Raw genomic sequence first — 12,858 nt, 5'->3', positions numbered from 1 at the left:
TGCACAAAATTACAAGCTACCCCTACGTATCATTACACCAGCTATGTAACCTAAAAAATTCTCTTGAACTTAATTTTTTTCCCTGAACCTACTATTGCTTCAACCGAAAGTTCAAGTAAAAACCAACCAAAAAGTGTAATTTGATAAAATATTTATTGCACTGTGTTAGGTGTGGTAGAGTATAAGGAAATATTATTACCAAACCAAACCTGGGTCTGCTCACCTGACTCATGGTAAAGCCAATCTACTGACACCCGGTTGTGGTGAAGGAAAGTATAGTGTTTATTGCAAGGCACCCAAAGTGGGGTCAAGCAACGAGATAGGGCAGCTCATGCTCAAAAGGCCCGAACTCCCTGATGGCTTTCAGGGAAGGGCTTTTAAAGGCCACATTATAGGTGAGGATTGTAGGGGGCCTGATCATCTTGTGGACATTCTTCTGATTGGCTGGCGGTGAGGTAACAGGGTGGTATTTTGGGAGTTAAACGTCATCAACCTTCTGGTTCCAGCTGGTCTGGGGTCTACGTGCTTATGGGCAGCATGCAGTAAACTTCTTCCACCTGGTGTGAGTTTCAGTGTCTGCCAAACAAATCAAGGACGTGGCTCAGGATATTGTCTATAGCTCTTGAGGAGGAGCTAAAGGTCCTTGACTTTGCTTTATGGCTAAATCATTATTATTTTGTCTTGCTTGACTGTTTTTCCTTTGTTTCTGTATCTTCTCACTTCTCTGAGTAAATTTGCTTCATAGAACTTGGGGAAGGCCTAGGAGGCTAAAGCTTTTCTATAAACGAGAGGCAGGAGATATGGTGGGGGAGGGGGGAATCTGTACCTGGGAAGGCCCTGTGGGGTACTGCTCGGTTTCCGGTTTCCGTATAGCCTGCACAAAACAAAACAAAACCGTCCCTGATAAGGTATGGACAACATGAATTAAAAGGAAGGCGAGATCCCTGCAGGCCAAAAGGACAGTCTTCTGGATGTGGGACTGATAAAAGCAGGGAAAGTTAGGTGGAGAGGAAAGAGGAAGCCAAAGACCGTGCTCCATTTGTAATTCATAAAGTGATTTTTTTAAAAAGCCAGCTTAATTAAAATTGACAAACTTTTAGTAAGCATGGAGTATCAAAAAACATACGGTATCAACCCTGCCTTTTAGGAAATTACCATCTTCAAGGACAAAGCAAGACGGGCATGTATTCTGGAAAGATCCCCCCTCATTACCTTATTTTATTTCCTCCTTAGACCACTTTATCACGTTTGAAACGATATAATTTGCCAACTTGCTTGCTGACTTGTTTTCCTTCCCTATAAGGTAAGCCCCCTAAGGGCAGGGAGTTTTGTCTGTTTTGTTGCATTTCCAGAATTTACAGCGTCTTGCGCACTGCAAACAGCTGAATAAGAATTCGTTGAATGAAATGGAGAATCAGATCCTAGGGTAAAAATCATCTTAACTTTTTGGCCTTGAATCTCTCTGGGCGGGCCAAGATCTCCAACCGTCAAACACTAGGGGGCAGACCGAGATTAGGAGAGGAACAATTTTTTTCCCCTTCGAGTAAAGGTTTTCAACCATTGCTTACGTTAGCATCATCTGGGGCGCCTTTAGACATCCTGAAGACCAGGCTGCACCCCTAATTGAGAATCTCCATAGGGTGAGGCCCAGGCATCGGTATTTTGGAAAGCTGCCCAGAAGATTCCAACGTGCAGCTAAAGGCCAACTGGGAGCCGGGGCTTGGGGGTGAAGGTCGCGCAGCCTTCAGCGAAGCGGGATAACGGAGACAAGCTCCAAGGACGTGGCTGCATCTAGCCTCTAGGCACACCCCAGCGGTGCCGCCTGATGCATTTAATCAACAATGGAGGAGAGAGACTAACTCCAACTTCTCGCCAAAGAGTGGGCCTTCAAGCGCAGCGTGGCCCCGCCCCCGGGCAACGAGGCCCCGCCCCCGCCCGCGGCCGCGCTGCAAGGGTGGGGTCCTGGGGAGCTAGGTCCAGTCAGGCGCCCGCGAACGCTCTCCCTCTCCCGCCTTGCATTGCCTCAACTTCCCTCCGCCAACCGGCGCGCGGGGCTCGGGTCTGTGGTCACGTGCACGGCGGCGGGCAAGCGCCATGAGGCGGGCGGCACTGCGGTAGGTAGCCAGGGGCCTGGCGGGGCGCGGGCCGGAGGGCGCCCATGCCCGCCCTCCGCGCCGCTTGCTGGAGCGGGCTGCGAAGGGCGGAACTAGTGCCGGGGATTTTGGGCAGAAAATAGGGCCGGGTGGGGAAGGGCGGTCGCCTACCGCGACCCCGCCGGCCTAGGGTGGGGCCCCGCGCCCCCCACCCCCCACCTTCGCGTGTTCCGGCCCGGAGTTTGATGTTAAAAGCGAAGAGGCACTTTAAGGGAGGAAGTTGGGCGTTCCCTGAAATTCCTATCTCTTTGCTCATCAGGGGGGTGGTTTGGAGTTAGCCCCTTGTCAGAAAGCTAGTACTTAGGGCTGCACGTTGCGTTTCCGGCCCTCTGCCCTCCTTTGCAGAGCGTTTTAAAGGTTGAGTGCTTGACTGACTTGGACTCGACTTAAGTGTGTTGTAATGTGGGTAGAGATTGCAGGGCACCTTTTGGGCTTTCAGGACCTCAGGACTGTGTGACCAGGGCCCCTGGTGCTGATTGCACTTTACTTTTACTGAGCAACAAGGCCGGTAAGGCTAGGTGGGGGAGTGGCTTTGATTGGGCCCCTTTGACAAGGAGGATGCCTTTCTGCGTAAGTCATCATCCCAGCTTGTCCAGTTAAGGTGTAGGGCTTTAGACTCCAGGGCATGTCTGGCTCTCCCCCAACCCCCTTCACCGGAGCACTCTGGCTGTTCCAAGTTCTTTCTGCCTGGTTGGGTCCCAGGGGGCTCACCCCTGTTGCAGCTTCTGAATTCATCCCGCTATAGGTATACCAGCCCCCCTGGTGTGGCCCACAGTGGTTCCAAGTGACAGTGATCCCCAGCAGTTCTCTTGGGGGCCCTGGATCTCTTTCACTGTCCCTGTGGACCTTGCTCTCAGTTGAAATAGGTTCTCTGTGTCTGTCTGTCTCTCTCATTCTCTTATTTACTTTGTTATACCATTTGAAGATGGGTTGAAGGTCATTACAAGAAGAGCCACAGTTGGCTTTAGCTTGCATTGGACATGATGTGACAGGCCTTCTTACAAGCTCCAGGGTTTGGTTCATGTGTCTTCTCCCAGGAAACCTTCCTTGGTCTCTCCTGCCCCCCAGTTTGGAAGTCCTCTGTCTTTGCTCTGAACTCCTTATAAACCTGTGGCTCGTTGCCTTTGAGTCCTGTTGAACCTTAAGCAGGTACTCCATTAGTGTCTAGAGAGAGAAAGAGTACATAAATGAATACAGACTGTCTGACATGATTAGGTTACTTGACTGGTGGGCAATCTTTGTACTTCTTTTTTCCCCCAACTCACAAAAGAGCCATCTGAATTTGTTTAGTCTCTAAATTGAGGCATTTCCCCAGAGTGGGGGGCATATGAGTGGCATTGCCTGTTTTTGTACTGAAAACTCTTCCCGGACACCCACCCTAAGCTTGGAACCCAGAACAGCTAAGACACTTACGTTCACACCTTCATGCGACTTTTGTGACTCCCTTGGCTAGCTATGGAGAGGTTGGGCTCCTTGGTCTCCTTTTACTGGAAAGGTTGAATCATGGAGTCCTAGGGCCTGACTGTAGAGGCCTCTTGACAGTTTCTTCTAAAGGCCTAGGGATTTGCTGTAGGTAAAACTCCTGAGGGCTTCTCAGGGAATAAGCCATTAACCCTGAGGTACTGAGGTGTTAAGCAGTGATTGAACCATTCCCCTGCTCCCTCCACCTCAGTGTTGCATAGATAAAGGGAAGTAGCCTGAGATTGTGAGAAGAGCAGTTTCCTTACATGTATGATGTGTATGAGGTGGGGAGGGATTAGAAGAGCTGGGCTCTACCCAGTGTGCCAGTTGACTAGCAGGGAAAAAGTCATCTAATTCCTTCGGGCCTCAAGTTTTTTCAGGAGGTTGGTCTGAATCACAATTTTTTAAATCTAGGGACCCATGGGGGTGTCAAAAGGGAGTGGTCTGTGAACCATCTGAAATAGTATATACTATTTTGTGTATCAATAAAAATGTATTCCCCCCCAACAACTACTAGGCACGAGGGTCCACAGGTTTCATCTGATTATCAGTAGGGATTATATCAAATTGTAGTGAAAAGTTACAATAAGCTGAATGTTCACAAGAGAATAGAAATTTATTATACCAGTATATGATTAGTATAATCAACTATTTTATTTTTTTAATATATATATTTTAAATAAATTTATGTATTTATTTATTTATTTTTGGCTGCGTTGGGTCTTCGTTGCTGTGCGCGGGTTTTCTCTAGTTGCGGCGAGCAGGGTATACTCTTCGTTGCGGTGCGTGGGCTTCTCATTGCGGTGGCTTCTCTTGTTGCGGAGCACCGGCTTTAGGCGCGTGGGCTTCAGTGATTGTGGCTCGCGGGCCCAGTAGTTGCGGCTCATGGGCTTCAGTAGTTGTGGCATGCAGGCTCTAGAGCACAGGCTCAGTAGTTGTGGCGCACGGGCTTAGCTGCTCCGTGGCATGTGGGATCTTCCCGGACCAGGGCTCGAACCCGCGTCCCCTGCATTGGCAGGCGGATTCCCAACCACTGTACCACCAGGGAAGCCCTAATCAATGATTTTTAAAAAAGCACTCACATTAGGCCTTTGCTGTGTTACAGGGATATGTTTTCAAATTTATTATGGCAGTATGCAACCAACAGGGCTTCAGGACCACAGTTTTCCAAATAATTTGGCCCAAGTGTTTCTCTGTATTCATCAGCCCCCTCTTTACTCTCTCCGTTTGAGTCTCCATTCAGAGATGGTCCATTATAGTGCCTGGCTTATTTCCAAATTTCTGGTCATTTTTGACTTTTAGGGGAGACTTTGGAGAAGCATGCCTTTCTGGAATAGAGTTTTATAAGTATTTTTTTTTTGGCTGCGTTGGGTCTTCATTGCTGCACACAGGCTTTCTTTAGTTGCTGTGAGAGGGGGCTACTCTGCGGTGGGATCTTCCCGGACCAGGGCTCAAACCCGTGTCACTTGCATTGGCAGGCAGATTCTTAACCAGTGTGCCACCAGGGGAGTCCCCATGGTCAGGCTCTTAACCTCTGTATACTACACTGCTTTTCACTCAGGCAGGATGGGATGGTTTTCATCACTTTTCAGAAAATGCTGCTTCTTAAGGAACAAAACAGAAATGCTTGTATATATGTGTATTTACCCAAATATGTGAGATCAGTTTTACAGCTCCTGTTAGTTTGTGATGAGTATTCACAGTATTTAGCCATTCAGAGTCAGATCTCATTTCTTATATTGAGATCATCTACAGCAACTATTATTATTGCTAATTAATGTATCGAGGGCATGATTTTTTTTGCTCTTTCAGCTAATAGTAGCAATGGAAGATTTTAGCTTTTTCCAGTGTGCTTTTTAAAACCTGATATATTCAGTTGCAGAACGATAGTTTCTGAGATGGCAGAAGGAAGGACCACATGCTCTTGTTTCCTTCAGTGAGGGATTTGAACCTACAGAAAATACATAAAATGAAATAGTGAAAAAGAAAAAAGTTTAACTCACGTTCTGAGAAAATGCAAATTAGAAGGTCAAGAACAAGAAGACTGAAATATTAATTCACATATAAAAGTACATAAATTGAAAATTCATTGTGAAAAAATAAACCACAACTATGTAAGATAGAGGCTTGTTAGCTGTGTGATTGGAGAATAAACACAAAACCCAAACCCCAAACGCTTTAGGAAGCATTCCAGGCTTAGTGAACCAGCAGGGATTGTATCAGGGCCAGTGTGATGAGTGGCTGGCTAAGGAGTTGAATTAGCCAGTGAGCATGTGCTGCTATTTTTGTGTTCTCTGCAGTTAGAGTAGTTGACTTGGTGAAAGGACCAGGATTTGTTCTAGTAGGACAAGTATCAAAACTACATGTAGATTTTACCAAATATTTTTACTCAGAGGCTCTTCCTGTATGCTGTAATTCAGAAGAGAAATCTATAATAAATTTGGGCTCTAAAGAAAATTTAAAATATGCTTTTTAAAAATAGGTTAGTCATCATTGGACCTGGCATTAGGTAGTAAGAATTTACTAGTCACTTGAGCTAGAATGAGTAAGAGTATCTGGGGTTCTCTACCTTTTCAATGCCTTGCCTTCTTCCACTGTGCTCTCAGCAGATCAATTTGTCAGTCCCTGATACTATACGTGTGTTATCCCTGATAGGATAGTGTGTGGTTAGGAGTCGACAGTTAAGCAATAGTGAGCCAAAGTCAAGTTAAACAACTTATTTTGGGAGAACAGTTTCGGCATATTGGGGTAAATAGCTTTGACTTTATTCCATTGGGGAGTAGGAAATTTCTGCCTAGGTCCAATAAATACTCTCTTTGAGTAACCCTGGAAAGGGTTAATTCTTTTCAAAGTTGATTGACTTATAATTGGGTTTAGCTTATTTATTGAGGAAGTATGGTATGACAATAACAAAATAAATGTTCATAATTAGTTTACTCAGCTGTTTACCAACTTGATTTTGGGCTTCTGAAGCTAATAAGAATAAATCCATTAAACCTGGTTGATATCTTTTATTTATTTTGTAGATCATTACCTAATTGGTCTCTGCTCTCAAGAAATGTTTACTCTTATTGGAGAGATGATTTACGGAGTAGCCTCATATGCAAATATACATACACTTGAGAAACATGTACAGACCCTATAAGACAGTATTTACTAAGGGTGTGGGGTGGCTGAGTGCTCTGGAGGAGGCACAGGTCTTTGGGGTTGCCAGGGAAGAAGTCATGGAACCTTCTCGAAGCGTGTTTCATCTTGTTTTGTAGGCTTTGTACCCTGAGCAAAGGGCTGCTTGCTCCCAGCAGAGGACTGACTCAAGGATCTCAGAATCCCGAGAAACAGAGAGTCTTCCACATTCATGAAGGCAAGCATGGGTGTTTACCTTTTAGGCCTATGTGGGGGGAAAACCCTGCTTTATTTACGAAGCATGTAGATAGACAGTTTAGGGCAAATGAGGCATACTAAAGGTAGATCTTTCATAAACTTCTCACTTAGACAATGACCAGGATAGCTTGGGGTAGAAATCACATACAGTACTTGAGCTTTGGTTCCTGGGAGCCTTGGGGACTGAGCTCTTTTAGTTAAATGATTTCTGTTTCCTTTCTGTAGGTACTGAAGTGGAAGGCATGGATAAAAGAGATCTAATGCATAAGCAAGAGACAGGCCTTTCAGTTGTACCAACTAAACGCTCCTAGGCTATAATTTTGTTAGAGGGACCCTGTTAATTGAAGTTAATTTCAGTAACTAATCCATATGCAAACTATGGATGTCTTTGTCAATGTAGGAATATTCATTATAATGAAAACTGGGACTTGTTTAAAGGATCCCAATAAATATATATGCATATATATAATTTAAAATTCTGCTTTGTTTCTTGGCCCTCAACACCTGCCTTTCTTCTTACACTGAATATAAACTAGTAATAATCATTTTATGTCACTGAGTATCAGTAGTCTGTGTACTACTTGGGATACTTTCTGTCCATTCTTTTATTCAAGGAACTCAGGAGGAAAAAATATCAGAAATAAGACTAATTTACTAATGGATATTTTTGGTTCAGTACTACGCTATGATTTCATTGTAATTAGAGTTTGCACCTAATTTATGGTATATAACAATTGTGGGTGTTTTTTTTTTTTTTTCCTTTGGCCGTGGCTTGCAGGATCTTAGCTCCTTGACCAGGGATTGAACCCTGGCCCTGGCAGTGAAAGTGCCAAGTCCTAACCACTGGACCACCAGGGAATTCCCTATAACAATTGATAGAAAAATCAACAATTGATAGAAAAATCAACCACTTTTTCATGAAAATTAAGATGTATGTTCATCTAACCATATTTGGTTTTGATCAGATATTTAGTTGTTGAAGGACCAAGGATTGCTATAGTTAATTTTCTGTAACCAGAATATGTATTTTAAAACGATAGAAAAAAACACATGAACTCAAAACATTATTTAAAATCCTATAGATTTATTTTTTAGTATTGACTTACTACTGCTTATCTAATTTATTTCCCCTTTGTCCATATAGCATGTTCACCAATACATGTGAATCACGGTGTGTGTGGTAATCAGTATCAATTTTTTTATAAGTGCTTAAATTTTTTTTCGCACTAATTCATTCTTGCACTTTGGGGCAATGGGCATTAACTAAACTTAAATTGCTTTTTTTTGCCTTTCCTTTCTTGCTTCATTTTTCTTGCCTCAACTTTTCTAACATTTAGGGTAGTATACATATATGAGAAATCAATTAGAGTGAGACTCAAATTTTGATATTAGTCTTAGCCTCACTGCCTATAAGAAGATAGGCAGGGATTCTGTTCATAATATCTCCATCGTAAAGGGACTTCTACCAACACTGATACAGCCCCAGCAGATGAATAATTGGAGTTATCCTTTTTTGCTTATTTGTATAAATCCCAGTGATTGACACAAGGATATTCTTTTCTGGACTAAGGAGACAATAATTGTTTCAAGTTTTTGGGAAGCAGAGGCCTGATCCCTTCCGTGAGCTGTTTGTTTTGTGGCATTAAATGGAAATTCATGGATCTTTGAAGCTTTTGAGTGCATGAATTGCTTTTCATAGTTTTTGAGCTGGTTGCCATAATCCGTTTCTTACTTTCTTTGTTTCATGGAATGACCTCTTTATTTTTGTTTCAGTTCGAGATAAGTTGCGGGAGATAGTAGGAGCATCCACAAACTGGAGGTATGTGCTCTGTGTTTATTCGTTCTTCTGTCCCTAAGTGGTGTGCTAGCCTGTGTTTAGGCTCAGTTGATGGTCCCACTGTAGGAATGGGGGGGAACCCTTTGTTCAGAAATGGGTTGAGAGGTTTTTTTACTTGGGGGAGAAGATCAACATTCCAACATACTCATCAGTTGATGCTTTGTTGTCATAAAATCATGTAATTTACACGTACTCTGCATTTTTCAAAGTGCATTCAGGAGTATTACCTCACTGATTCTCAGTGAAACTTGTGACGTGCTTATGACATATGTTCCTCTTCCTTTTTTGCACATGATGAGATTGAAACTCAGACATTTGAGTGATTGAGTACCAGGTTTGGGACTTGAACCCAAGTTCCTGGTTTTTCTATTTCATGCACCCTGACTACTGCTTCTTGTCAGGTCACAATTAACCAGGCCTCCCATACAATCTTTCTCTTTTCTCTAAGTATTTCCCTGCTTTAAAATAGGATAATATCCCTCTTGGTGCATAGAATTTTGAGGCTAAAATGAGATAAAAAGAAAAAGCACAATAACAATAATAATCTATTTGGTATAAAAATTATCTAATGACTTCTTTTTATCTCTTTATATGAAAAATTTCAATTTTCTGAAAAGTAGAAGAAATGAATACCTTTGTTCCCACTATCTGAATTGGATACTTATGAACGTTTTTCCAGATTTGCCAATATACATATACTGGCTAAACTATAAAGGTATCGTGACGCTTCAGCTCCAGTTATATTCCAATACCTCTCTAATAAATAAATATATTTTCCTATGTAACAAAATCAGCAGTCGTGCATCTCCAACAAATAAGATATTCTCTTACATAATGAAATTGACAGTAATTCCCTAATAGCATATTATTTACCCATATTCAGAATTCCTCAATTATTCCCCACATATCTTTTATAGCTTTTTTTAAAAAAAATCAAGATCCGGTAAACAACTGCATATTGCATTTCGTGGTTATGACTCTTTAGTCTCCCCTAATCTAGAATAAAAGTTATCCCTCCCTCTTTTTTTTTTCCCCCCATGAGCTTGATTTTAAAGAGGCCAAGCCATGTGTCTTGTTGAATGTTCCATGTTCTGGATTTGCCTGGTGCCATTTAACTTGTTCGTCAGTTCCCTCCCTATATTTTTGTAGGCTACGCTTTTCTGGCAATAATACTTCATAAGTAAAGCTTAGAAAGAGTGATATTGTCAACATTTTAGTTCCCTATCCCCTTGTCTCTCTCTTTTCTTCCACCTTAATCGTCTCTTCTTTTTCTTCCCTTTCTGTCTCCTTTTCATGTTCTCTTCCTCTTTACCTTTTGCTCTGCCTTCCAAACTTCTTTTGGATAGACTCCATTTTTCCTCCTCTGTCTCTCTTTCCTGAAATTGAAGGCAGAGAGAGAGAGAGCTGGGGCACAGAGGATACGAGACTTGTCAAGGTGAGAAATGGGAATATGGAGTTCAGTGGCTATGTTGTTCTTTAGTGCAGATATATATATATACGTACATATATTTACACTCTATTATGTCCATTTCTGTATTTTTAATTTCATTTCAAAGATTCTATTCTTTGAATACACTTTTTTTTTTTTTTTTTTGTCGCGGTACGTGGGCCTCTCACTGTTGCTGCCTCTCCCGCTGCGGAGCACAGGCTCCGGACGCGCAGGTTCAGCGGCCATGGCTCACGGGCCCAGCCGCTCCGCGGCATGTGGGATCTTCCCGGACCGGTGCACGAACCCGTGTCCCCTGCATCGGCAGGGGGACTCTCAACCACTGCGCCACCAGGGAAGCCCTGAATACACTTTTTGATGAGGCTGAATATATAGTTTATTTGGATATATCTATGTCACTTATAAGTGTATTTTTCTTATCTACTAGCCTGAGAAATTTTAACAGAAAGTTTTGATTTCACCAAGTGGCAGGTAGGAAGGGAGGGAAGGAAAAGGAGATGAGGTAGGTCCGGACCTGCTGTTTCCTCTTTTGATGGTGTCTGACTGACCTGTGTGTCACTGGAGTTGGGTGACGGCACTGTCCTATGTTTTGTGAAGCTTGTGTCTTTTCTTCTCAGAGACCATGTGAAAGCAATGGAGGAAAGAAAATTACTTCATAGTTTTTTGGCTGCATCACAGAAAGGTCTGCCACCTAGGAGAATGAAAGACAGTTACATTGAAGTTCTCTTACCTTTGGGCAGTCAGCCTGAATTAAGAGAGAAATATTTGACTGTTCAAAACACTGTAAGGTAACATGGCACTATTTCTGTTTGTGTCGTTTGTTTTTATTTTATTTCCTTTCTTTATTACAACTTTGAGATATAATTCACACATCATACTCTTCACTTATTTAAAGTGTGTGATTCTCTGGTTTTTCGTATATTTAGAGAGTTGTGCTACCATCACCATAATCAATTTTGGTAGATATTTATCACCCCATAGTGTTATTTTTTTAATGATTTTCATTTCATCACAGTTTTCTTTATTTCACAGGTTTGGCAGGATTCTTGAGGATCTTGACAGCTTAGGAGGTACTGATATTTTAGTATTTTTAAACTGGTACTTACAGTAATACATTGAATCCTCTGGCTGGAAAGGGTCTTTTTTTTTTTTTTAACATCTTTATTGGCGTATAATTGCTTTACAATGGTGTGTTAGTTTCTGCTTTATAACAAAGTGAATCAGCTATATGTATACAGATATCCCCATATCCCCTCCCTCTTGCATCTCCCTCCCACCCTCCCTATCCCACCCCTTTAGGTGGACACAAAGCACCGAGCTGATCTCCCTGTGCTATGCGGCTGCTTCTCACTAGCTATTTTACATTTGGTAGTGTATGTCCGTGCCACTCTCTCACTTCATCCCAGTTTCCCTGGAAAGGGTCTTTTTTTCTTTAACTTGCACAGATGAAGATATTCTAAACGAGCAGAAAAAGAAAGCATCTGCTACTTCTGAATTGTCATAATTATTTAATTAAATTTACCGAAAAGTTGCAGAGTACAAAGAGTTGTTCTCCCCTGAATCATGTGAGAGTATGTTGCTGACACGATGCACATCACCCCCAAATATTTTCATGTGTATTTCCTACAAACAAGGACATTCTCCTTCATAACCACAATATAACCCTCAAAATCAATAAATTAACACTGATATTTAGACAGTCTAATCCTCAGACCCCATTCAGCTTTGGCCAGAGGTCCTTTATAGCAGAAGGATCCAGTTCTGGATCCAGTTCTGAATCACATGTTGCAATTAGTTGTTGTGTCAGGGATAGTTCCTCAGTCTTTCCCTGACTTTAATGACCTTGATACTTTTGAAGGTTATGGGCCAGTTCTTTTGTGGAATTTCTCTCAATTCGGGTATGTTTGATGCTTCCCCAAAGTTAGATTTGGGATGTGCATCTTTGGCAGGAGTGTCCACAGAAGGGATGCTGTGTTTTTATTGCATCTTAGCAGGTAGTGCATAATTCTAATTTGTCCCATTACTGTGATGTTGACTTTGATTCCTTGATGAAGGTGGTGTCTGCCACGGTTCTTTGCTGTAAAGTTACTCTTTTCCCCTTTGTAATTAATAAGTACCTTGTAGGGAGGTACTTTGAGACCTTGTAAATATCCCATTCTTCATTAGACTTTTATTAATTACTTTAAAATCAGTATGGACTCAGGGATTCCTATTTTACTGAATGGATTATAATATATTTCTATCATTTGTTTTGATGCTCAACTTGTCCCAGGACTGCCCTTCATTCTTCACGCTGGCTTCTGTGGATTCTTTTTGGCTGTGTCCCCATCATTCTTTGAGCACTTCCTCACTTTGTGGTGCAACATTTCTAGGCTCATTTGTACTTTCCCTGCCCCAGTCCTGGAATCAGCCAAATCTCTGAGGAGCCCTGATTCTTTTTAAGGGAGAATGATATTTAGAAACCAAGATCTGGGTGCTGGGAGTTGTCATTGTTGCTGGGGTATCACTATTCCTGTGTGCTTTCAGTGGATGAGCTGGGGAATATATGCACGTACATGTACATTTACATCTATACCTGC

The 12,858-nt window shown here is 42.3% G+C and overlaps 1 protein-coding gene across 1 annotated transcript in view; it reads left to right on the top strand.

Moving 5' to 3' along the window:
* The first annotated feature begins 1,993 nt into the window (after positions 1–1,993).
* ACOT9 (acyl-CoA thioesterase 9) overlaps positions 1,994–12,858 on the top strand; it is a 29,128-nt gene continuing 18,263 nt past the window's right edge. The window contains exons 1-5 of the mRNA XM_082865423.1: positions 1,994–2,114; positions 6,878–6,975; positions 8,769–8,814; positions 10,897–11,067; positions 11,312–11,349. Coding sequence (XP_082721549.1) covers positions 2,095–2,114; positions 6,878–6,975; positions 8,769–8,814; positions 10,897–11,067; positions 11,312–11,349 — 373 coding nt within the window. The 5' untranslated portion in view covers positions 1,994–2,094. The remainder of the gene's footprint in view (positions 2,115–6,877; positions 6,976–8,768; positions 8,815–10,896; positions 11,068–11,311; positions 11,350–12,858) is intronic.

This window comes from Leucopleurus acutus (assembly GCF_964270905.1).
Source record: "Leucopleurus acutus genome assembly, chromosome: X".
Classification (NCBI taxonomy): Eukaryota; Metazoa; Chordata; class Mammalia; order Artiodactyla; family Delphinidae; genus Leucopleurus; species Leucopleurus acutus.
This window is presented reverse-complemented; position numbering and strand designations above follow the sequence as displayed.